General features: G+C 54.3%; 1 protein-coding gene across 1 annotated transcript; it reads right to left on the bottom strand.

Annotated features, from left to right (window-relative positions):
• Positions 1-17,432: 17,432 nt before the first annotated feature.
• Positions 17,433-23,471, bottom strand: OTUD7A (OTU deubiquitinase 7A). The gene is given in 10 exon segments (XM_019945977.3): positions 17,433-17,858; positions 17,861-18,004; positions 18,007-18,153; positions 18,156-18,258; positions 18,261-18,322; positions 18,325-18,365; positions 18,367-18,417; positions 18,419-18,768; positions 18,771-20,252; positions 23,313-23,471. Coding segments are annotated over 9 exon segments (1,578 nt in total). The 5' UTR covers positions 19,320-20,252; positions 23,313-23,471; the 3' UTR covers positions 17,433-17,727.
• Between the last annotated feature and the right edge of the window lie 1,277 nt (positions 23,472-24,748).

Here is a 24,748-nt window from a genome sequence, read left to right as displayed (position 1 = left end):
GCCCGGCCAAGGCCTCCTGTACACTCATTTCCTCTTCCTTCTGGGAGGCTGCATCAGAGCCCGGCTTGTGGCCGCCCCGCCGGGCCTGACACCGGCAGTGTTTGCTCTCGGGGGCCAGCAGGGCCGTCAAGATGCGCCAGCCTCACACCCACGTCCATGCTGTTCCCCACCTGCTGCTGCTCTCGTTGCAGAGGTCTCGGAGCCCTTTCTCAGACCCTGCTGCTCTGTTCTGCCCATCGGCCTATTTCTCAGACTTGAGTAGGCGAATTCCCACAGCTGGAAGGGAGTAGCCTCCGTGTTCCAGGGCTGCAGAGGCCAGGGAGGTCTGAGCGGTCGATGGTCCTTCTGAGCAGGGAGCCATGGGGCCCCTCAGCCAGAGCGGCCTGGGCTCCCCAAGCCTCCCGTGCCCCCAGCCCCGCCAAGCTTGCTCCGCCAGCAGGCCTGTCACCAGCCAAGCCCTCTAGTGATGGGTGACCAGGAGTGGTGGGTTCTCTGCCGTCCTTTCCTTTCTCCCTGATTTGCTTCCCACTCAAGAGAAGGCCCCCGAATCAGGGCACTCGGGCACGAGGTCATGAAGTCTGGGTATGGAGTTTTCATGATGGTTTAATGTCAGCATAAGCGGGGAGAGCCCTTCTCCCACCTCTGTGCCCGGATAGTTGAAGGGGACACCTGTCCCTCAGGTCGCTAGGCTAGGGTTGCCAGAGAAACTCCTGGATGCCCACACCTCGCGCTGTGGACTCGATGTTTATGTAGCAACCCTGCCCCTCTCCCCACCCCCCAATTCTTATGTTAAATCCTAATCTCCAAGGTGATGGTATGAGGAGGTGGGGCCTTTGGAAGGTGATTAGGTCATGAGGGTGGAGTCTTCATGAATGGGATTAGTGTCCTTTTAAAGAGACTCCAGAGAGCTAGGTGGCCCCTTCTGCCAGGTGAGGACCCAGGGAGAATTTGGCTGTCTATGAATCAAGAAGTGGGCTCTCACTACACAGGAATCTGCCAGCCCCTTGATGGTGGGGTTTCCCAGCCTCCAGAACTGTGAGAAATAAACGCCCGTTGTTTGTAAGCCACCCAGGCTATGGTATTCTCTTCTAGTAGCCTGAATGGACTCCTACACCAGTTGAATTTGAATGGAAAATCAATGGAAAATTGTTTTTAGTGTAAGTATGTTGTCAATATTGCACAGGACATACTTATACTAAAAATTGTATTCATTGTTTATCAGAAATTCAAATTTAACTGGGCATCCTGTATTTTATTTTTTCTTTTGAAATCTGCCCACCCTACCCAGAACTTTCTGTCTGAGGCTCACTTTTCCTCCACGAAGCAGCTAACTGGGAGGTGTTGTGCGGGCCTCTTCCTGCAGGACCTCTGCCCTGCTGGGGGGTGGCTCTTGGTGGGTCCTCTCCCAGCATCAGTCCTCCCAGCCCTACTGGTCTTCATTCTGCCCAGCTTGCCTTCCCACCCGCTCCCGCCCTGGGCTTCCTGGGCCTTGGCTCCAGTGCTCCTGAAAGGTGCCCACCCCAGGTGTTCCATCTGCCCCTGGCCGGGCTTCTGGTTCCTTTACCCTCTCTGTGCTTCTCCCCCAGCAGAGGTTCATTGAGCACTTTCTCAGCTCCAGGCCAAGCCAAGGGGGAGAGTGGGGAGGGGAGTGGGGAGAGCAGGACCATAGGCCTTGCCCTCAGGAACCCGAGCGGCCGGGTCGAGTCTGGGCACCGGGAAGCCTTCCACGGCTGTGTTCCTGGTGATGAGCTGCCAGCAGATCTGGTTCCTGTTAAAGACCCGCTTCCGGGTTTGCAGACGGCTATCTATCTCCTTGCTGTGCCCCACATGGCAGAGTGGGGGTGGGGGGGGGAAGAAGCAGCTCTCTGGCCTCTCCTTATAAGGACACTAATCACATCACAAGCCTCCCCCCTCATGACCTAATCACCCCCAAAAGTGCCACCTCTAAACACCATCATATTGGGGCATAGAATTTCAACATATGAATTTTGAGGGGGATACAAACATTCTGTCTATAACAGAAGGCAAAGACAAAGGATCCTTGCAACTATTAACCTGACCGCTTTTGGGGGACGGGGATCACCAACAAGCATTCCTCCCAGCCACGTTCTGCCCAGGGGCCCTCTGCCCTCTCCTTACCCACTGTTTTCACTGTCCACCATTCGGCATCCAGGGGTTCAGCACACCCGCAGCAGTGGGTGCCTGATGGGTTTCATCCATGGTCACAAAGCACCTGCCATATGGCTACCAGAATCACAAACCCTGCAGCAGGGAATAATCACAAGCATTAACCAAGTGGGAAAGGGCCCTAGCTTTTTTGGGGGGTTCTTGGTGATGGAGAGGTGCCTTCAAAAAATATACGAAGGGGGCTTCCCTGGTGGCGCAGTGGTTGAGAATCTGCCTGCCAATGCAGTGGACACAGGTTCGAGCCCTGGTCTGGGAAGATCCCACATGCCACGGAGCAACTGGGCCCATGAGTCACAACTACTGAGCCTGCGCGTCTGGAGCCTGTGCTCCCAACACGAGAGAGGCCGCGATAGTGAGAGGCCCGCGCACCGCGATGAAGAGTGGCCCCCGCTTGCCGCAACTAGAGAAAGCCCTTGCACAGAAACGAAGACCCAACACAGCCAAAAATAAATAAATAAATAAATTTAAAAAAAATATATATATATGCAAAGGGGCTCTAATCCTGAGACCATTAAAACCACTTTTAAAGCATTTTTCCTCTGGAGGCAGTGTTTTCTGATTATATCTATTGCATCTCCCTTTGAGGCATCCAGAAAGGGATTTTTTTCAACACATGGTATCAAAAAAATCTAACTGAAGGAGTTGATTATTTTTAAATAACAAGTTGTTTTTGAAGTGGATGTGTTTGATATCATTATTCATTTCTATTTCTCAGCAGGGACTGAATGGATTAGGCATTTCCCTAACTGTTGTCGGTGGCAAAGAGACTGGGCTTTATTTCATCATAAACAAAATGTTGTGTTGAGTCCGAACTGCTGATTTAGTTACTGTTGGGTGCACCCTAGTCGGTTACATATTTCAGATCACGGATCACCAACTGTAGCAAAATCTAGACCTACAGAATCAATGGGTCAAGGCATTAGATTTGAAAGGAGAATTGGTTGGTTTACTAAAATCAATTTGCGGAGTATTTTGTCGTGTCCTCCCCGGCCCCACAGTGTAAAGGAAACAACACGATGAAAACCCTGTTGTGGAGCTCCTGACATCTCAGGAGAGCAGACTCTGCCTGGGGGACCATCCCTCACAGCCTGCCGGGAGCCTCAGGCCCCGCGTGGCGGCCCCGGCCACCAGGGGGCAGCGCTGGGCTGGCTGTGGCTCCAATGCACCCTGGCCTGGTCTGTCCCCGGAGAGGCAGGCGGGTTACCTTCCCTCTGCCCCAGAAGCAAACACAAAAATCACATGTAGTCTCCAGCTGGGCTGCGTATGAAGGGCAGGATTAATATGTTTACCACTGTAGAAGTTTAAAATGATTATTCAACAGATTAAGAGTTAGTCCCAGATCCAAAGGTCATGTTAGCCCCCGGCTTGGGTCAGTGTAATTTACATTTCCCAGGACCTTTAGCTTTCTTCTTTTACAGGCTTCAAATCTATCTACAGAAAACAAAAAGCAATTAAAAGCCCTCCAAGACTGAGTGGAAGGAAAAATAATAACTCTCTGCATTTTCTTATCATAATATAGGTCTCTGTTTACAACTTAAAAGCAGCTTCGCCCACCCTAACTAAGGACAAAGCCAAAAGTCCTGCAAACGCAGCAAAGCCTTTTTTTATAAGCACAGGAGCCACCAACCATCAACCAAACACACCTCCAGACACAGTTTCCTTGACGTTAGTATTTGTTGTGACCAGAACATGTGGCATCCTCTGGCTCTGACATCCCGTTACTAACACTGCTGTTGGCCCACCTCACAGGGTGGACACAGTGACTGGACATGTGTCGTGGTCATCACAGGACAGCAGACCTCTGACGGCACTGCACTTTATTGCATTTTTTGTTGAGCTAGTCCATACGCACTGTTTTCCCAACAGCATTTGCTAGCTTAGTGTCTCTGTCACATTTTGGTAATTCTGGCAATATTTCAAATTTTTCATTATTATATTATTATGATGACTTGTGGTCAGGGATCTTTGATGTTGCTATTGCTGAGGGCTCAGATTATGGTTAGCATTTTTTAGCAATAAAGTATTTTTGTTTGTTTGTTTGTTTGTTTTTTTTGCTGTACGCGGGCCTCTCACTGCTGTGGCCTCTCCCGCCGTGGAGCACAGGCTCCGGACACGCAGGCCCAGCGGCCATGGCTCACGGGCCCAGCCGCTCCGCGGCATGTGGGATCTCCCCTGCATCAGCGGGCGGACTCTCAACCACTGCGCCACCAGGGAAGCCCTAAAGTATTTTTTAAATTAAGGTATGTACATTGTTTTTTAAAGACACGTGCTATTGCACACTTAGTAGACTACAGTATATTGGGAACGTAACTTTTTTTAATGATTTTTTAATTGAAGTATAGTTAATTACAACATTGTGTTAGTTTCAGGTGTACAACAAAGTGACTCAATGTTTTATATATATACACATATATATATTCTCTCATATATTCATATATATGAATATATATTCATCTCGTATATATTCATATATATATCATATCTCATATATATTCATATATATATTCTCTCTCAGATTCTTTTCCATTATAGGTTATTACAAGATATTGAGTATAGTTCCCTGTGTTATACAGTAGTCCTTGTTGTTTATTTATTTTACATATAGTAGTGTGTATATGTTAACCCCAAACTCCTAATTTATCCCTCCCCGCTTTCCCCTTTGGTAATATTTCATTGTGTATATATATACCACTTCTTCTTTACCCATTCATCTGTCGATGGACATTTAGTTTGCTTCCATGACCTGGCTGTTGTAAATAGTGCTGCTATGAACATAGGGGTGCATGAATCTTTTCGAATTATGGTTTTCTCCGGACACATGTCTAGGAGTGGGATTGCTGGATCATACGGCAACTTTATTTTTAATTTTCTAAGGAACCTCCATACTGTATGGAGAACTCCATACTGTTCTCCATAATGACTGTATCAATTTACCTTCCCATCAACAGTGTAGGAGAGTTCCCTTTTCTCCACACCCTCTCCAGCATGGGAACATAACTTTTATATGCACTGGGAAACCAAAACAATAATGTGACTCTCTTTGTTGCGATATTCACTTTTTTTTTTTTTTTTTTGTGATGGTCGGGAACTGACCCCGCAATATCTCCGAGGTCTGCCTTAGACAGAAGCTTCCAGGTGGAGAAGGGAGAAACAGCAGGGGGACTCCAGGGCCAGCCATGGGTAACAGCTGCTGAGTGCTGCCCCTCAGGGTGGCAGCCTCCTCACCCACATTCACTTGTCCACACAACATCCTCTTGGGTCCAGCAACAAGATCTCTCCTTCCTCACAAATCCCCAAACCTCTGGAGCCTGCGGTGTAGACGAGCTGGCCCACCGGCCAGTGCCCGCTGGGTGCCCACCCCGGGAGGGTCCAGCGCTCACTCCAGCATTGCAGGCAGCAGCCTCTCTGCTCTTCCTGCTGTGCGTTGTGGTCCAGCCCCCCCCCCCCAGGGGACCCTGTCTGCTCCAAAAGTGGACTTAGCTATCAGCTTTTGCGTTCACCTCCCCTGGCTGTGGTTCGGCCTGCACCATCCTGCCTGGGGATCCTTCCTTCTGTGGTGGGCATTACGTGGCTTTCCCTCTTGTGTCACTGATCGTGGCTAGCTATTTTCCAAAAGAACAGGAGCCCCAGTGGAAGCTAATCCTTGGACTGACAGGCAGGAAGCAGTTTGGCCCCTTGTGTGTTCACACCCATGCCGTCCTCTGAGTCGCTTGCTTGTCCTTGGAGCTCACTGTCCTCCCCTCCCCGGCCCCCTCCTCAGCCTGCCGGGCTTTCCAGAGGCAGAAGGCACGAGGCATGGCCACTCCCGACCCAGTTCCCGTAGTGAGCCCTCATCCCAGCAACTGCACTGCTTTTACTGAGATCTGGAGGTTCAAACATTCAGACCACACATTTGGATCTGATGGATGTCGGGGCTCTGCCATGGTAGAGGGGGCCCCGGGAAGGCAGGACTGTCCCCATCCCTCTGCCAGAGTGCCTTGGCCACGACCCCAGGGCTCGTTCTAAGGCACCTGTCCTGCCAGAATGGGTCCGGGTGCCGGCCCTTGGTCGAAAGTGCAGACAGCACTGTACAAGTCATGTGTGTTCAGCTCGGACAGGAGGGGGACAGAGGGCAGGGACAGCTGAATGTAGCGCAGGGAGGGACATGCTGTCTTCCCGGGGGGCAGCCTGGGCCGGGGCGGGGACTTGCTTTTGGGGACCACGTGCGGGATGTGTGATTGACAGGTGGAGGTGAAGAGGCCAGAAAGGATAGTCTTCTTGGCCCCCTACCTCTAGGACTGGCCAGCGCCACCAGCTGCTGGACACAGGCCTCCCTGAAACCCCCAGCTTCCCCTCTGTGGGCACGTCCGGGACAAGCACGGACCTTGGGGCCAATGGCGCTGTCTGCAGCCCCTGAGAGGTCCTCCTTACCCAGAGATCCCCGCTTGGATCCGAGCAGAGCCCCAGTGCCGTGCTCCCAGCCGCTCCCTGGGAAATGCAGAGCACATAGTCACTCCCATGCCCTGGGAGGCTGCTTGCTGGGCTCACCTGGGCACACAGAGGGAGGCTCCTCTTCCATAAGGAGGGAAAAAGTGCCAGTTACACCCACGGACTGGGCCGCCTGCGCATTGAGGCAAATCAGACCAAAGTCCTGATGTCCAGGAGCCAAACACCCAAGCAAGGAGAGGCACGTGCATGAGTCTGACCAGGGCAGAGGGCAGACGGAGCTCAGCCTCCAAGAGAAAGGGGGCAGGAGGTGGGGTCGGGAAGCAGGAGAGACAGATGGCTCGGGTCTGTGCAAACACACCACGGGGCCTGCCCAGGCCCGCGCTTCTGCGCACGTGCCCGATGCAGGCTCGTAAAACCCTGTGTGTGCCGGGAGTCCACGTCCACCCGGGCTGCTCCAGGGAGGGGCGTTGTTGGGAGGCCATGGGGGCTACTGCACGGGCTCCAGAAAAGATGGACAGGGTATGCTGGTGTCTCAGGTAACCAAAACCATTTGCTGGTGGGATTGGAAAACCATACAGCTATTTGGAACACTGTTTGGAAATTTCTAATAAAGTGAAACATGCACTCATTCTGTGAGCTGCCAATTTCGCTTCTTTTGTATGTAGCCAGAAGAAATGAAACCTTATGTCCACAAACTGTTCACAAAGGCTCTTAGTGGCTTTACTCCTAATAGCCCCAAACTGGAGGTAACCTGTCCATTAACAGGAAAATGGATACACAAATTGTGGTACGATCATACCGCCCTGCAATAAAAAGGTTACAAATGACTGATGCCCACACCAATATGGGTGAATCCCCAAAACCTGTGGAACAAATGAGAACTGGCACCAAACAGTACCTATTTTGATTCGCTTTGTACGTTTGTAAGGACAGAGCAAATCTAGAGCGGTCTGGATAAGAGCTGCTTTAGGGGGTGGGGTGCACTAGGTCGGGGGTGGGGTTTGCGTCTTTACTGTGCTGGTGGTGAGACTTTTGTCAAAACACACCCAACTGTATGTTTGATATTTGTGCCTTTGGCTGTACATAAAATACGTCTCAATAAAATTAATGTTACTAAAAATCACTTCTGGTTGGAAGGCAAAATTCCTTGCTTAAGTAGCCACACTATAGAGTCACAGCCGTTGATGGACTTGGCAGGTCTGAGCCACTTCACGGTTCTAGAGCCCCTTGGTTTGCCCGAGAAAGCCCTGCCGTATCACCCAGCTGACACTGCACGTCCCCTGCAGACCTTCTCCAAGGGGCCTGAGACCTTTCCCAAGGGCCACTGTGACCAGGGACAGACAGACAGACGTGTTCTGACAAATGAGTCTTCCCCTTTAACCACAGGGGATGGGGGATGGGGACACTTTGACAATTCAGGGTACTCAGCACTGGCTCTGGGTTATCACTCATTTCTGGTGACTTAAAAACAGCCCCGTGGGGCTTCCCTGGTGGTGCAGTGGTTGAGAGTCCGCCTGCCGATGCGGGGGACGTGGGTTCGTGCCCCGGTCTGGGAAGATCCCACATGCCGCAGAGCGGCTGGGCCCGTGGGCCATGGCCACTGAGCCTGCACGTCCGGAGCCTGTGCTCTGCAACGGGAGAGGCCACAACAGTGAGAGGCCTGTGTACCGCAAAAACAAACAAACAGCCCTGTGGACCCACGGTCAAAGTGGGGGCTTGTGGAGGTCAGGGGATAAAAAGAGTTTTATCCCAAGTGTGGGTGTCCAGGGCACTGGCGGGTCTGTGGTCATCTCCCCAGTTCCCAATGCGCGGTTGGAGGGGTTATACTCGGCTGCTGGCTGAGCCTCCACGTCGGCTCTCCCCCCTTGGTGTGGACGCTACTTTGGTAGACATGGGACAAAAGTGAAAGTCCTGGCATTTCCCCTCCCTACCAGGAGAATAAATCAAAGGTGATTAATTTTCATCCTGGGGGAATCGCAGCGATTCATGGGGCTATCAATGACTTGAGTGCGTTCCTAAGGCATCCCCTTATCGTTCCACAGCGTGGGCGCTGATGGGCACCTTTGGTTCTCCCTGTCCATCTGCAAGGACCACCAGAAACAGTTTGTTCATGCCTGGTGGGCGCCTGGGGCTTGTGCCACCTTCCTGCTCTCTGCCACAGCACAGCTGGCAGAGGCCTTGCAGAACGCCACGCTGGAGCCACCATTGACATCCTCGTGCAAATCACACCTGCCTTCCTGACACACAAAAGAGGGAGAAACCCCCCCACAAACATTCGGGGGCCCATCACACCTTGACAAAGCTTCGGGGAGACCATGGAGTGTTTCAGGACAGCCCAACAAAGTGAAAGAGATGTCGTTATACCTAAAAAAGGAGGGATGACGTTTGCAGAAATTTTTTGGATTTTGAAGGCAACCTATCGGCCATTTGGCTGCGCCCTCCCAAAGCCTTTACCAACGAACCTGTAAGGCCACCAGGTATGAGTGGGGTTCCCGGACCTCATCTCCTAATAGACCCAGTGGCACTCAGTGTTCGTGACCAACAGCAATGCTGCAGAGAGCCCAGGGGGCAGACCACCGAGCAGAGTGCCAGGGTTCTGGACAAAGCCAGGCCCTCCTCTGCATGTGAGTACTCTCATCTCCAAGAAACAGCTCCTGGCTACCACTGGGTCCCGGTGGGGACTGAATGGCTGACGGGGACATCAGTGGACTGCAGACCTGAGCTCAGTGCATTATGGACTGGGTGTGATCTGTCCCGCCCTCCCAAGAAGTCAGGTCTACTCGGCTGCAAACTGTTAGCTCGTGGAGACGGTGCGTGAGAGCCTGAGACAACCCAGAAGGCGCACGTCAGTTGCATGAACAGATGGCTCAGACCCTGTGACACGTCCTCTTGCTTGTGGCCTCCTCTCTCCCTCAATCGACACCTTCTGGGAAGTTCCCAGTGACCAGATGGCCAAGGAGGCGTGTTTTCAGATGGTTCTCCATGATGCACTGGCTCCAGCTGAGAACAGGCTGAGGGCATGACAGCCCCAATGTCAAGTGTCCCTGGAAGACAGAGGGGAAAGGAAATCATCTCAGCGGACAGAGGTTGAGTAGGACAAATGGTTATCGCTTTTTTGGACTGAAAGACAGCCGGAAGAATTAACCTACACCAGTGACTCTTCCCCTCCCCCCACCGCCTTGGGGATATTTGGCGATGTCTGGAGACGTTTTGATTGTCACATCTAGGGGGAGGGAGCTACTGGCATCCAGTGGGTAGAGGTCAGCCAAGGACATTGCTGCACATCTTACAATACACACAGGACCGTCCCCTACAAAAAAGGATGATCTGGCCCTAAACTTCATTAGTGCCACAGTCAAGGAATCCCAATCCACACTGTTTTCCTTTGTCCATGGTACCAAGTAAACCGGGGAAACAAAGTAATGTATCTCATCCCCAAATCAGTCAACTGAACCAGTAAAAGAAAAAAAAAAAGGGAAAGAAACAGAGGAACTACATTCACTTGCCAATGCATGTTGGAAGGAACCAAGCAAGTACACCTCAACACCCATCAGTTAAATGAGACCCACCGCTCAAAGCTGAGGGTTAGCAGCGTTCAGACTCTGAGCGCAGACTCAGGGAAGTCCCCTGCAGCTCTAAGGGCTCCGTGGGTGGTGGAGGGTCTGGGGGCTTCCTCGGGGTGTTGAATGGTGACCGGCTCTGCCACGGCCCATCTCCAACCCTGCTCACGGTGGCTTTACTAGTTCTGATCATAAGTTAGTGGAGACAAACTGCTTGCTCCCACCTACCTGCCAAGTCATCACCCCAAGGCAGGTGTTTGGATTCCATTCCCGGCAAGTGGAAAGCACTGGACAGGCCACAGGGCTCCTGCCTTGGAGAAAGGTATGCGAGGGCAAAGGGGATAGCCCTGGAAAGCCTGTCCTCTCCCCCACTGTCGGTCAGGGCAGCAATGAAAGGGACCTTGTTTATTTGGCAGTTCAAGCAAAGGGACACACACGTGTGGGCCCACTCACTGTCTGCTGGGGGGTGCTACGAGGGAGCTCATATCCCCCTCCCCAAATGGGGGACCCTAAAACATGGCATCCAGAGAAATGATATCAAAGCCACGGAAGGGGGGCTTCCCTGGTGGCGCGTGGTTGAGAGTCCGCCTGCCGATGCAGGGGACACGCGTTCGTGTCCCGGTCCGGGAGGATCCCACGTGCCGCGGAGCGGCTGGGCCCGTGAGCCATGGCCGCTGAGCCTGTGCGTCCGGAGCCTGTGCTCCGCAACGGGAGAGGCCACAGCAGTGAGAGGCCCGCGTACCGCAAAAAAAAAAAAACCAACCACGGAAGGGGATGAAGAGAAGGACAAAGGCTTTTAACCAGGCCACAGTAGGACAAGGGTCCTATAAGAAGCATGTAACAGTGTTTTGCCAACAACTCGTAGAGGAAAACACATTTGGCCAAATGATCTAGAAGTAAGGAGCAAGGTTAGGTAGTTGGGAAGGTCATCCCGCAAGGGCAGGAAGTCCAGAGGAGGAAGCGTCCCTCCCCCTTTGGTGGGCTGGAGGGTCTCCAGGTGCCCGGGGCTGAGGACGCTGTGTTGTTTGGCTCTGTGATGTCCAGGCTCTGCCCCTGCAGCACACACCCACCCATGACTGAGGGGGTGACCGGGGGCCTCCAACTTGGTCAATGCAGTCCCCTCTCACCTGTGTGACCAGCTCCCCTTCCCTGAAGGCCTGCTTTTGGTGACACAAGAACGGGTCCTGCTAGTGGTGACTCCCTTTTCTGGGCTGGGTCATTGGCGGCCACCGAGTTTGCTCTAGGAAGGAAGGCCTGTCTCCCTGGAGCCACTGCACAGGCACAGCGTCCTAAGGACCCATTATAAGGGACTCTCCAGAATGGTCCAGGCCCATGATGACCTCATGGAGGGGGCGTGATCACGAGAGCTGCCCTGGAGGAAACTGTCCCCACCTCAGCCTTTCCCAGAGGGCCCTCTGTAGACAGTGGAGTCCCTGTGACACCACTGTGAGGGAGGGCCCCGGGGCGGGCATTTACTGGGGAGACCTGCCACCATCAGGTCTGGTGCTCACTGCCACATCTGACTGCTGTGAACCACAGGCTGGAGAAGTAGCCAGGCTGCTGCATTAGCTACAATTCTCCCCATTTAGGGGTAAGAGTAGAATCTCGATTTGATAAAGGCTGAAACCGATATTTTTAGGCCTCTTAATAGCTATCAAATTATTGATTTCATTCTCTTTTTTCAACAAGTATTTACCCACCACCTAATAAGTGTCAGGCGCTGTTGTAGGCACCAGGAGTACAGCAAAACATACCAAAATTCCTGCCTGAGTGGAGCTTACATTCTGTGGGGGCTGGAGGGAGGCATACAATGAATGAATAATTCACATGCGGCGCTCAGACGGTGATCAATGCACAAGAGGAACACGCACAGGGAGGCCGTGGGGAGGGTGGGATGTGTTGGCTTATTAAATAAAGAAGTCAGGGAGGGTCTTCTTGAGAGGTGACACTGGAACAGGTAGTGACTGGCAAGTAGTGACGGGTGAGCCACGTGGCTGAGGGTGTGTGTGTGTGTGGGGGGAGGACATTCCAGCCAAAGGGCATGTGCAAAGGCCCTGAGGCAGGCCTGTGTGCCTGGGGCAGAGGTTGGAGAAGTACAGGGGTGGGAGTGCTCTTTGTAAGGAGCTGGCTCCACTAATTTAGCCTCTTTAAAATAATGGCTTGCTTTGGTCTTGAGCATATTCAGCCTACATTTAAAAAGCCAGTGGTACTCCTCATCTTACGTTAAAGAACTGTGTGTGTGTGTGTGTGTGTGTGTGTGTGTGTGTGTATGTGTGTGTTCTTGAGATGCTCTCTTGGAGGAATAAAAAATGATCAGCAATGAACATCATTTTTTGTATACATAATTAGAGTTGGTGGGGCTCCTTTTTTTTTTCAAGCATCAAAGAGCAAAAATGAAAATTTCAGCAAAATATTTTGCAAAATAAATGGAAACAGTAACATTGCTCACCTTGTTTGGAGATTCTGGCTTCCACGCTGTCCCTGTGGTGACATCTGTGTTAAGTCAGCGTGGGGGGGGAGTGGGGGAGCACGGCATCTTGAACACCGCACAGACTACACACGCACTTATTCCTGAGAGGTCCGTGCAGGGTAGCCCCCTCTCTCTTCTCTGCTGGGGGTGGAGTGCGGAGGAAGGACTGGTTTGGGGAAACAAAGCTACCCACATCACTGCAAACAGACCATTTCACACACTGCTGGGAGCAATCATGAAACTCTTCCCAAGCGGGGTGCCTAGGAGGTCTCCCTGCAGCCTCCGGGCCTCCTGGGGGGAGTATGGGGGCCCCTGGTCGTCATGAGTGCCCTCTGGGTCTCCCTGGGATGAAGCACCCTGGACACACCCCCGTGTCAGCAGACCCACTGGACCCTCGCTGGAGAGTGGACGTGGGGACGTGGCTGAAGCAAGAATGAAGCTGGGCACCCCTCACCGCTCCGGAGCCCCACACCAGAGCGGGCCAGTTCCAGCAGCAAAGAGTTTACAGTATAGTTAGGACTGAAGAGCAAGGTGGGACCCGGAGGTCTCCAGAGAGCCACCGCTTTAAGGCTTTTTGGAAGGGGGTGCCTGCTCCCTGGTGCCAGGGGTGCCAGCCACTGTGGGGCCCTTTCCCGGATGTGCCTGCGCTCAGGTGACAGCAGAACCAGACTCTGGACAGAGGCAGCATCCCAGTGGCCGAGGTCTGACAAGGCAGGGCCCGCTCGGCCACAGCACACGTTTTCTCCTTATTTATTAGAAGCATCGGGAGAAAAAAAAAAAAAGAAGCACTCGAGGAACTTAATCTGTAAAGTCCACACCGCAAGGAGGAAAACCGAATCGTGTCCTAAAGAAAGAAACCCTCCGAAACGCGCTTCGCCCTACTTCTCTTAGTAAACATAGAAAACACAGAGAATGGAACACATGGGTTTGACAAAGCCTTTTCTTTTCTTTCACAAATTTCCCACCACTGATGGATACAGCCCTTTTTTCTTAACTAACGTGAAATATATTTTCATCCGTTAAGTTTATTTCTGCAAAGTAGAGTAAATTGCAAAATAAGTTTGTTGTCGCTAAGGGAGGGGGTGAGAGCCACGTAACCACGACCCCACCCCACCCGCCCCCGGAGACGGTGGGTGCTGCCCAGAGGATTTCACACCTCAAGGTGTGTCCCCTGCTATCTTGAGGCACTAAATTCCTGACTGTAAACTACCAGGATTAATAAATCAAATCGGTTTGGAAAACATGAAGTTTGTAAAGTAACAGATCCCAAATTTTCGGAACGCCACTGGAGCCACTGGGTGGTGATAGGGAAGAAAAAGTCCACAGTAACTTAGTGAATAGAAAGTATTCATTTAAGAGGAAAAATGGAGTACCTAAATCCAGGAACAGAAAACAAATCAAGCTTTCCACGGAAAAAGAAGAGACATTAACACTGTTCCACTTTCAGAGGGGATCTGAACAAACAGCACAAAGTGTTTCACCCCCACAGGCCAGCGGAGCCCCACTCCACCTAAAGGTAGCCCTCCAAGGAGACAACCCGGTGGCAATAAAAGGGTGCAAAATATTGCTCTGTGGCATATTCTGAAAATAATATAAAAATAATTTCTATAGTACAGTTTAAACTTGGCTTGTAAAATACCAACATAACATAGCATAAAATCTACTAACAGAATAACCTTAAAAACGCCTTCCTTTCACAATATATTATTTAAAAAAAAATCATACACCCAGGTGACGCAGATGCAGGAAGTGTGAAGCAAATGACTGAAATAAACTCCACCGGAGTTTATAAGTATCTGGGATTCTTCTGGAAACTTGCTGTCACTTAGAGACATTCGACCTTCCCAGAAGGGGAAGTTTGGCCAGACCAGATTGGATGGGAAGGTCGCTCACAGGCAGGGCAGCTGCGCAGCCCACGTCCAGGACCTGCACCCTGGTGGGGCTCACGGCCTTTCTAGAATCGGGACTGGCCATCTTCCTTTTCCCCAGTGCCCCCAATCCACTTCCTTTACCCCGCTCCACAAAGGGCTCCACAAAGTCATAGAAGGACATTAGGGGACCTCTTGACCCACATGTGAAAAACACAGCAGTTTCTAATAGTTCTTGTGCAGCCTGATGAACTCATTTGGTCTGAGATGTCTGGCCAGGGACCAGGGCTAAAGAGCTCTTGTGAACATGCGGGGCCGGACCAGCATGTTTAACAGAACAGTGGGCTCGCTCAGTTTTTCACAGTGTTTAGAGGAAGGGTGGATCCAGACCTCTCGCAAGAGGAAACGGCTATTTGTAAACTACGTGGACGGAGGGCATCCTGTCTGATGGGAGCGACACCCACAGGCGCCCGCAGGTGAAGCAGCCAGTGACCAGGTGGAGAAACTGGGGCCCTTTCAGGCGGCCGGGGGAGGAGCCTGGTGGGGGCGGGGCCTGGATCTCAGGCCTTTATGGCACATATGTCAGATGGGGGTGGGGCGGAGGTGACAAATTCAAGGCGCTAGAACAGGGCACTGTTGTTTTGTTTTGTTTTGACTTTATTTTTTGACTCTTTTTTTTTTTTTGGCCGAGTGGCTTGTGGGATTTTAGTTCCCTGACCAGGGATTAAACCCCCGCCCTCAGCAGTGAGTGAGGAGTCCTAACCACTGGACCACCACGGAATTCCCAGGTCACTGTTTTTTGATAATACCTAGGAGTTACACTGCCTGGTTTTGAAGGTTTTCCTTTTTCCTCTGGTACTACAAATGGACCATTTTTATTCTCAGTTTGCCTGCCTCCCTCCTTTCCTTCCTTCCTTCCTTCCTTCCTTCCTTCCTTCCTTCCTCCCTCCTTCCCTTCCTTTCTTTTTTAACCTGGCAGAGAGCATGCGAAAGATAAATTTTGGAAATTTCTGCTTTCATGTTAAAAAATTAAAAAACAAACACGAGATTACTTTCTGCCTCCTTGACTTCTTGTGCGTATGTGTTTGGCTTCTGAACGCACAGGGAAGCATTTTCCAGACTGGCCGTTGCACCTTCTGTGAGATGCAGGGCAGGAGCTGGAGTCTACACATGAAGCAGTATTTATTTCCTGTGACCTCACAGCTTTGGATGGCAAAGCAGTTGGTCAGCACGACGTGAAGAATCAGTCCAAAAAGCTGCCACAAACCGTCTTGAGGAGATATTTTTTAAAAACTACTTTTTTAAAACAGAAGAAACCCCAGTAATATGACGGACGTGAACGTTAGTAATTTCCACACATTGAAAGTATTATTTAGCATGAAAAGTAAAACTTTTGAAAAAATTTAAGATCCTATGTAATTAATAATTTTAAGGAAACACTTATGTAAAGCTTGAATAAATTACTGAATAAATTACTGAAATAAATTACTGGAATAAATTACTAAAAACAAAAAGGAATTACTCACAGGAGATACTCAAATTAGTTTATTATAATTCTTCAAACAAGTAAAACAAAAAATCCCCTCCCCATTTTTTTGTTTGTTTTTGTTGTTTGTGTGTGTGTGTCTGTGTTTGTGTGTGCGTTTTCCATTTTTGCAGCTCTTTATGTCAGGGGGAAAGCATTCTTTCTGGAGAAGAAGCTGGCTCCAATGAAGACATGGTCTACCTCCTGTGTTTTCTGAAGATACAGCCACAGCGAAGCGAGGCGCCTTCTCCTCTCTTTCTTGGGATTATTAGAGGCAATTCTAAGGCTCTCACAGGTTTTAAACGATTCTTTTGCTAGTGAGGATTTTACCCATTGTATCTGTATTTCTTGGAAACAAGATCTTCCCTTAGTGAGGCAGGTTTAGCGCCTCAGTGCCCTTGGCCAAGAGCGGTGCTCTCCAGAGGTAATCTTGGAAGGAAGACGCTGCATACTGCTGCTCAGAAGAGAGTAACTAAGGACACTTTTTTTTTCCTTAAGAAATGTAAAGGAGGCAATAAAATAGGGACGTGATGGGGCTGCTCCTAATGTGTTCTGCAGCCACAGTCAGGGTTACCCCCACCCTGCGGAGGGGACCCCGATGGGAGCGGCGCCCCTCCACCTGGCTGATCCCAGACAGATGCGGGTGGGGGGCGGGGTAGGGGTGGGCTTCCTTCCCGGGGGCCCTCAGCCCCTTCCCTCTGGAAAGAGGTGCAGGCCGGGTTTCAGGGAGGCCTAGTGGGGGATTACACAGTGACCGCAGGGTCAAGTTCTCGCCTCTCTCCTGGGGCTTCGATGGTCGCCTCCTACGGCGCCCTCCGGCCACGGTTCACTGCGGAAGTGTCTTTGAAGGGGAAATGTGAGCAGGGTGTCCTCTTTTCTCATATATGGGCAACTCCAAATAGTGAGCTGGGAACCTTGCCTTTGCGGCCCAAGGTGTCTTTGGAAAGCTCCTGTCGCCCGAGCTGCCCGGCACCGGGAGCGATCGCTACATCTCACCGCGCCCTGCGAGGTAGGTTGTCCGGTGCCCATCCTACAGACGCCCGCGGCTTTGAGGGCAGTGTGAATATCGCTCGAGCCGGGGGCTGTGGGAGGAGGTTGTGCTTATGAGGTGGAGCCGCGTATTCCTAAAGGGTCACAGAGACCACCAGGGCGCAAGCGGGCGGCCAAGAGTCCTGTCCTCCAGGGGCCCGGGAGGGGCACAGGTGGGAGGGAGCCCGAGGCAGAGCCGCCACCGCGGTCCCGGGGCCGCGCGTTCGCTTTGAAACCCTGGGTGGCACCGATCGCACGCAGGTGACCGCTACATGTAAGAGGTCAGTCGCCGGGTTAGAGAAAAAAGCCCCCGCCCCCCCCAAAGAGGCATGAAAAAAACCCACTCCCTTCTAAAAACAAAGGGGTGCAAATTTCTTTATTTCTCTTATTGAGGAACAAAAATACTCTTGCAATGGCAATTCCGTTTCCATAGGTACGAGGCAGGTGCTAGCTAGCACACCCACTTCCAACAGCATGGCTGTTTCCTATCCGTCTACTACCTGAGTGGCATCAGTGTAGGTTCAGGCACCATTAGGAACATTTGACCAAACACGTACACAGCACGTACTGAGGATCGCCAGCTTCCCGGTGGACCAGGGAGCGGAGGAGACACCTACAGCACTGAGAGGACAGCCCGGCCAGCGGGGCCGCGGCGCGCGCTCAGGGCCGGGCCGCGGGCGCCTAGCGCTGCCGCCGCCGCCGCTCCTCGCGGCAGCAGTACGAGCAGTAGTGCTCGGTCTCGGCGCGCCCGTAGAACGCGCACTTCTCTCGCTGGCGAGGCCGTCCGGGCCGCCCTCACCGTTCGAGCGCGCGGCCGGCGTGTCGGCGAACTCCAGGCCGTCGCGCGCCGAGCCGAAGCCGTTGGCGTAGGTCTAAGACTTGCACTCGGCAGCGCCCGCCGGCCCCGCCGCGCCGGGCAAGGCCCCTGGGAGACGGGCGCCATCAACTCGATCGTGTTGACCGTGCGCAGGGCGGCGGCGCGCGCCGGGCTGTAGCTCAGCGACCACAGCTCGCGGCTCTGCCGCGGGTACAAGGCGCACGGCCGCAGCACGCCCACGGCCGCAGCACCCCTTGCCCCGCGCGCCTCACCGCCTCCACGTGGATAACGCTCTGGCGCCCCGGCGCCAGGGGGCTGCCCCCGGGGACCGGTCCGCTGGCGCCCGCGCGCCGCTGCCGCCGCCGCCGCCACCGCCGCCACCGCCGCCGGGGCCCGTGGAGGCCGCGCCGCGCGGCGCCGCCCGTGCCCCCTCCGCCGACCGGGGTTCGGGCGCTCCTTGAGCTTGAGCACCAGCTGCGTGAGGGCCCGGCGAGGCGCGCTCGGGGCTCAGCCCGCCCTCGGCCTCAGGCCTTGGCCCCCTTGGCCGTGGAGGCGGCGGGGGCGTCGCGGCGCCGCTGCTCGGCGCTGAAGCGCTCCTGCGCGCTGGTCAGGTAGTAGCCGATCATCTCCTCGTGGAACTAGTGCCGGTGGCTGGTGAGCAGCTGGCCGGCTCAGATGAACTTGCGCTCGCCCTGCATGGCGGCGCGCAGGATGTGGAGGCTCAGCTTCACGTCCGTGCTGTACTTCCAGGCATCGCTGCGGGGCCCGCCGCCCTTGTCGGCTGGCGACGCGCCTGCTGCCTTGCCCGTGGGGGACGGCGTGGTGTTCTCCGAAGGCGACGTGGTGGCCGAGGCTCCCGACTCCTCCTCGCTGCCCTTGCGCGCGCCTTGGCCTTCTTCTCCTTGCCGCGCTCGGGCGCGTCGCCGGGATTGCCGTTGGCTGACTTGGAGCGGCTCATCGGGCCGTGCACCAGGCCGCCCATGTTCTTCAGCTGGATGCCCACGGAGTCCGCGCGGGTCTTGTCCTTGTCCTTGCGCTGCTTCTCCTTCTCCTTGTCCTTGCCGTTCTTGCTGTTGGAGTTGCTGCACAGCTTGTCGCGGTCCGAGTCCAGCGAGTCGGTCAGGGACTACACGTCCTCCCCCGCCGAGGCCGTCGGGGACTCCGGCTGCGCCAGAGGGGCCAGCGAGGGAGAGGGAGGGCAGGGAAGGGAGGAGGTTAGAGCTGTCCCCACGCGGCAGATGGAGGCAGACCCTGCCCCCGTAGTGTGGCCTCCGGCCTCACTGTCCCCAGCCCCAGCTGTGGCCCAGCCTGAGAGTCTCTTGATTCTCGAGCTAGAGCTGCTGCCTTCGGAGCCCTCGTGGAAGCTAGAAAAGAACACCCACAGCCAAGTTATGACATACGCCACGCAGCTGGACTCTGGAGCCATCAGTAACATAGGGTATCGGGACCTGCCTCAGGGAACCCTGTGAAGATTAAATACACGTAAAGGCTGAAGTCCGAAAGCACCCTGAGCAGTGCCAGCTTGTCCTGGGTACTGACTGTGTGCCGGGCACTGCCCTCCTTGCTTTCCTCGTGTCACTTAAAAAAATATTCGTTATGAGCCCCAGTTTATGGTTAAATAAACTGACGTCTGGGGAGGACCAATTATTTGTAGGTTTTTTTTAAAAAACAAATCCCTTTTTCTGGGACTTTTACTACTGGGATCACAAAAAAATCAGTCCGATCCTTAGAGCGAATCCCTCTTAGCATCTGGAGGCAGGGCCCAGCATGGGTCCTCCCCGGGGGAGGGGGCCAAGTGGGGCACCAGCCCCTTTCTCACAGCCCTCCCTTCCTGGAGGGGAGAGAAGGAGAAGAGAAGGAGGGGGTGCCGAGGAGTCACGCCCTCGGTTCCCTGCCTTTTCCAAGGACCCACACACACTTTTATAATTAATTCCGCTCCGTGGCAGCACATCGTGTTCCGATCTCGGCAGAGAGAGTTTTGTGTTGTGACTTGCCTACGGTTTGTTTTCTGAGTGGGCGGGGTTTATTCCTCTCCTTCCCGAGAAAATAAGGGAAGAAAAACTCCCCTAGCCGGAGCGCGCGCCTACGTCCAGACTCGCAGGCACACGCGCACACAGGCCCGCGTTCCAGCCAGAGCCGGGGCGGCGGGGACCGTGGGCGGCGAGGACCGCGGGCGGGGCTGGGACCCGGCGCGGGGCGGCCCCCGTGAGGGAGGAGGCACCCCGCCTGCCCGCCCCGAGCCGAGTGCGCCTGCCGGTCCGTCCTGGCGCGCTCCAGGCTCACCCGGGTCTCGGAGGGGATCCGGATCCACGTCACATTCATGTAGCTGTGCAGAAGGTTCAGCTTGGCTTCTAGCGACAGGATCAGGCTAGGGAGAGAGGAACACAGAGTGAGACGCGCCCCAGCTCGCCCGCGCGCACCCCGCCCGCCAGCCGCCGTCCTCGAGGAGCAGGGGCGCACGGCGCCCAGCCCCTTCCCGGGAAGCACGGGGACAGCCCGCCCCATAGGGCGTTGGGGGAGGGGGCACAGGGTAGGGTCTTATTGGGCCAGCCGGTCCCAATAAGTTATCGTTGTCGTCTTTCCCCCACTCCCAGCCCTTCCCTGGCGTCCACCGCAAAGTGCAGAGGCAGCAGCTTGTGCTCCGAATCCTTCAGGGGGATCACGGCTGGGACGCAAAAGACAGAGACCCGTGCCAGGTGGCCCAAGGCGCGATGGGAGGCTCAAAGACCCCGCGACCCCCAGGAAGGACAGGAAAGGGCCCCTGAGACCAGGTGTCTCCGTGATTAAGGAAACCAAATGGGGGTGTACACAGGACGTCTATGCCAGTAGGAACGTTAAGGCCAGAGGTTTCAGAACCATCACTAATAGTTTTTTTAAATTCCTCTTTATTGTGGACCCTGAAGAGCAGTTGGAGACATGACCTGGCCTAGACATGGGTCAAACGGCAGGTGCCCTCCTTGGGCAGCAGACAAAACAAAGCTATTACTACTTCTGCCATTTCTGAGGAAGGATCCAGGCCAGACAGCACAGGGAGCAAGGTCACCTGGGAGGGGGCTTGGGGCCAGACCCACCCATCTCCTCCCAGAGGAGGAGAGCGAGGGCTGCCGGCCCATCTGCTCTTTCGGGAGTTCATGCAGCAAGTCTGTGTCGGTGTGGGACCCAGGGACCCCGTCGCCCTTGCCACAGAGAGCTCACATCCCGGACCAGACCAGGGACAGGATAAACAGGTGACATGCAGCTCATGCCGTCAGGCGGTAATAGCGCCCTGAGGGTGAACAAGCAGGAGTCTGGCAAACCTTTCTGGGGTGGCCCAGTGAGCCTTCCGGGGAGGGAACGTGCAGGTAGACAAGGCGGTGAGGAGAGATGGGCCCCTCGCTGCACAGAGGGGTCGACTCATCAGAGTTCCGCCCCTGCTCCGGGGAAGCCGGGACCACCTCAGAAAGGCGGAGGTGGAGGCGGGTGTCTACAGGTTTGTCTGGGATCTGCCGGGAGCTTCCGGGCCTGGTGGGATCGGCTCCCTGGTGACGTTGTTGATGTCAGGGGCAGAGAATGGGGAGACGGCTACCCCCCCATTTCTGCCCTCGGAGCAGCAGCCGCGTGGGGGCTGCACTAAGCACCCTTGCAGGCCCCACCTGAGGGTCAGGCCCCAGCAGAGCAGCACAGCCTGGGGCTCGGCCAGGCCAGCAGCTTGGTTGCTGGAGCCTGGCTTCCTGCCTCCGTGCCAGCGGCTGGTGGGGGGAGAATCGGGTGCTTCTGTGAGTGCTGCTGGGGCTGGTACGTGCGGGTGCAGGTCCTGGTGAGCCTCCACTCAGACCCTTCTGGGGCCTCCAGCAGGGGCTCTCGCCTCTGCTGTCCCTCCGGCTTAGGAGGGAGGTGTGGCCAGGCCCCCTTCTAGATGGGGAGGTAGGTTAGGAGCTGACAGTTCCCGGGTGGGCGCCTCCCTGTTTCAGGCCTATCCTTGACCCTGGAGTGCCTCTCTACTGTCCTGATCGAGCACGTGGGGCCTCCCACACGCTGTTTTCCTTTAGCACCAAGAGCCCCATCTTTGGGGACAGTGAGCCCCCAGGCACCACTACCAGGATGCAGGGGGCCTTGCTCCTGCCCAAGGTTTACCTGACCTCCTCCTCACTCCTCCCCCGCCCCCACCTCCCAGGTGCTGGCCGTGAGGCTGGTGTCACTTCCCCATATTCATGGCAGGGGTACCATGGCAAAAACAGAAAGGCAGATCAATAAATAATAAATGCATAAAATCTAAGGTTGAATACCATTAATAGTTGATTTTCTAATAAGAAATCAGAAACATTGACTCAGTGCTGCCCCCCAGTGTTGCTAAAGAGACACAAATAATCCTCTTCCTCCACCCCCGCTTTCCCAACGCCCCATACAAGGGAAATACAGCTTTGCTCAGGATTTTCCCTTCCATCTGGATGGGGCTGGGCGGCACTGTGCTCTGGTTTGAGAGGTCAGGGGCAGCTTGGTCTGCCTTGGCTTGCTCAGTCCTGCCTTTGTGTGGCTCTGACACACAGGCCACCCCTCCCAGGGCTGAGCTGCAGGGTAGTCATGCCCAGGGAGGGCTGCAGGATAGCTCAGGACCAGCCTCCCGTGGGCCATACCCAGGAGCTACTCCCATAGTTCCAAGAGTCACCACGACAACAGAGAGGGGTTGGCCCCGGCTTCCCACCCATGGGCGGGGAGCAGGGGGTACAGGCTCCCTCTGTAGATAGGGCTTGGTAAAGGTGCTCACCCCAGGCCCCCAGGCACATGGCCAAACCAGAGTAACCAGGAAACGGACCCAAGGACTCTATTTTAAATAAGCATCCTCCGTGGGTCTTAAAATCAAGCAAATCTGGGAAACATTGTTCTAGAATAATGATCTGTTAGGGCCAGTTTCTGTGGGTGTAGTGATTTGGGGTCTGGCTCTCCACCTTCCCAGGGGACAGAGGCCTTAGGGGCGTCTGCCCAGGCCGGCTACATTTCCCAGTCCCCACCCTAGCGTTAGGAAAGAACACGTGCTGACTTGCGCCCGTGGGGCATGAGAGGAAGCCCTGGGCGAAGTGGTTAGGCGTGGGTGGCCCTTCTCCCCTACACCCCTTCCCACCGTGGTGGCTTCTGATGACGGTAGCCCTGGAAGGCATCAGGAGTGGGCTCCCGACCCCCCACTTGGAGGGGGCCTGCCTGTATTAGGAACACCCGTTTTAGACTTTATCTGCAGGAGAAGCAAACTTCTATCACATGAAGCCACTGTGATTTTGGTTTATTTGTTTCAGATAAACCAGCTAAAGTAGTACAGCTGTGCAGCCCCCCTTAGCCTCCCTGCCAAAGGGCTGCTGGGAATTCCTACACTAAGTAGCTGGGCTGGAACGGACTTCCTGGGCTCCCCACCTTGACCCCCCCCACCCCAATACACAAAGCCGAAGGCTGGAATCACCTGAAGGTGCTAGAGCCTGACCACCCAGCAGGCTCCTGGCAGCCTCTCAGCCTGGATGTCGGAAGGCATCTTGTATGCAGAGGGCACAGTTGTGGCCCGCTGGTCAGGGTTGAGGCTGCAGGGCCCAGGAGCCCCACCTGTAGCTGTACAGCCTAGGGCGGCCTCGAGAACAGGCCCTCTGTGAGCCTCAGGTACTTCCGATGCTTCTGCCTGTCACTTTACACACTTACTTTTCCCTGTTGAAAACCTGGCCTCACCCAGTGAGAGGGGGAGTGATGCGGCGATTCGCCCTCTGCTGGCAAATGTCTGGAACAGCAAATGCTTTTCAAAATAAGCCTGCAAACTTTTTCCCCCTTTGAAAAAACTCTCTCCTATCTTTTAACCTGGAAACATATAGGCATCATTTCAAACTAGCCTGGACAAGGGGTAACTGAAGCAGCATCCAGTTTTCAGTACTTATTTTCCAAAAAAGAATGGGGACCTCTGGTTTCTGTCTGGGATGTAGAAAGCTGAAGGAGCAACGTCCCACCGGTACAACAACAACAATCTAGACAAACTGCAGATTCACGACTCTCTTTTTTATTTAAATAAACTTATTTATTTATTTTGGCTGCGTTGGGTTTTCGTTGCTGCGTGCGGGCTTTTCTCTAGTTGCGGTGAGCGGGGTCTACTCTTTGTTGCGGTGCGCGGGCTCTACGCGGGAGGGCCTCAGTAGTTGTGGCATTTGGGTATCAGTAGTTGTAGCGCGCGGGCTCTAGAGTGCAGGCTCGGTAGTTGTGGCGCACGGGCTTAGTTGCTCCGCAGCATGTGGGATCTTCCTGGACCAGGGATCGAACCCGTGTCCCCTGAATTGGCAGGCGGATTCTTAACCACTGCGCCACCAGGGAAGTTCTGACAACTTTCCTTTAACCCATCCGAGAGCTGAAGTCACAGGCAACTGGCTAGCCCCAAATCGAAGGAAAAACAGGTGCCTTTGAGGAGGGATGGACATGAACTTAATAGGGGCAGACTCAGTTGGACCCCCTTAAGAAGAATTCAGCTAAAATTGGTAAAGGAAGGGTGTAGCCTAGTGAAAGAATACAGGACCCTGGGGGCCACAGACATAAGGGAAATTCACAAGCACTTACAGGCCCCTCGCCATGGGACCTGATCTGTGCTCACAAAAAGACTGGCCAGGGCTTCCCTGGTGGCACAGTGGTTGAGAGTCCGCCTGCCAATCCAGGGGACGCGGGTTCGTGCCCCGGTCCGGGAAGATCCCACATGCTGCAGAGCGGCTGGGCCCGTGAGCCATGGCCGCTGAGCCTGCGCGTCCGGAGCCTGTGCTCCGCAACGGGAGAGGCCACAACAGTGAGAGGCCCGCGTACTGGAAAAAAAAAAAAAAAAATTGAAGTACAGTTAATTTACAATGTTTCAGGTGCACAGCAAAGAGATTCAGT

This window comes from Tursiops truncatus, chromosome 2 (assembly GCF_011762595.2).
Source record: "Tursiops truncatus isolate mTurTru1 chromosome 2, mTurTru1.mat.Y, whole genome shotgun sequence".
Taxonomy (NCBI): Eukaryota; Metazoa; Chordata; class Mammalia; order Artiodactyla; family Delphinidae; genus Tursiops; species Tursiops truncatus.
This window is presented reverse-complemented; position numbering and strand designations above follow the sequence as displayed.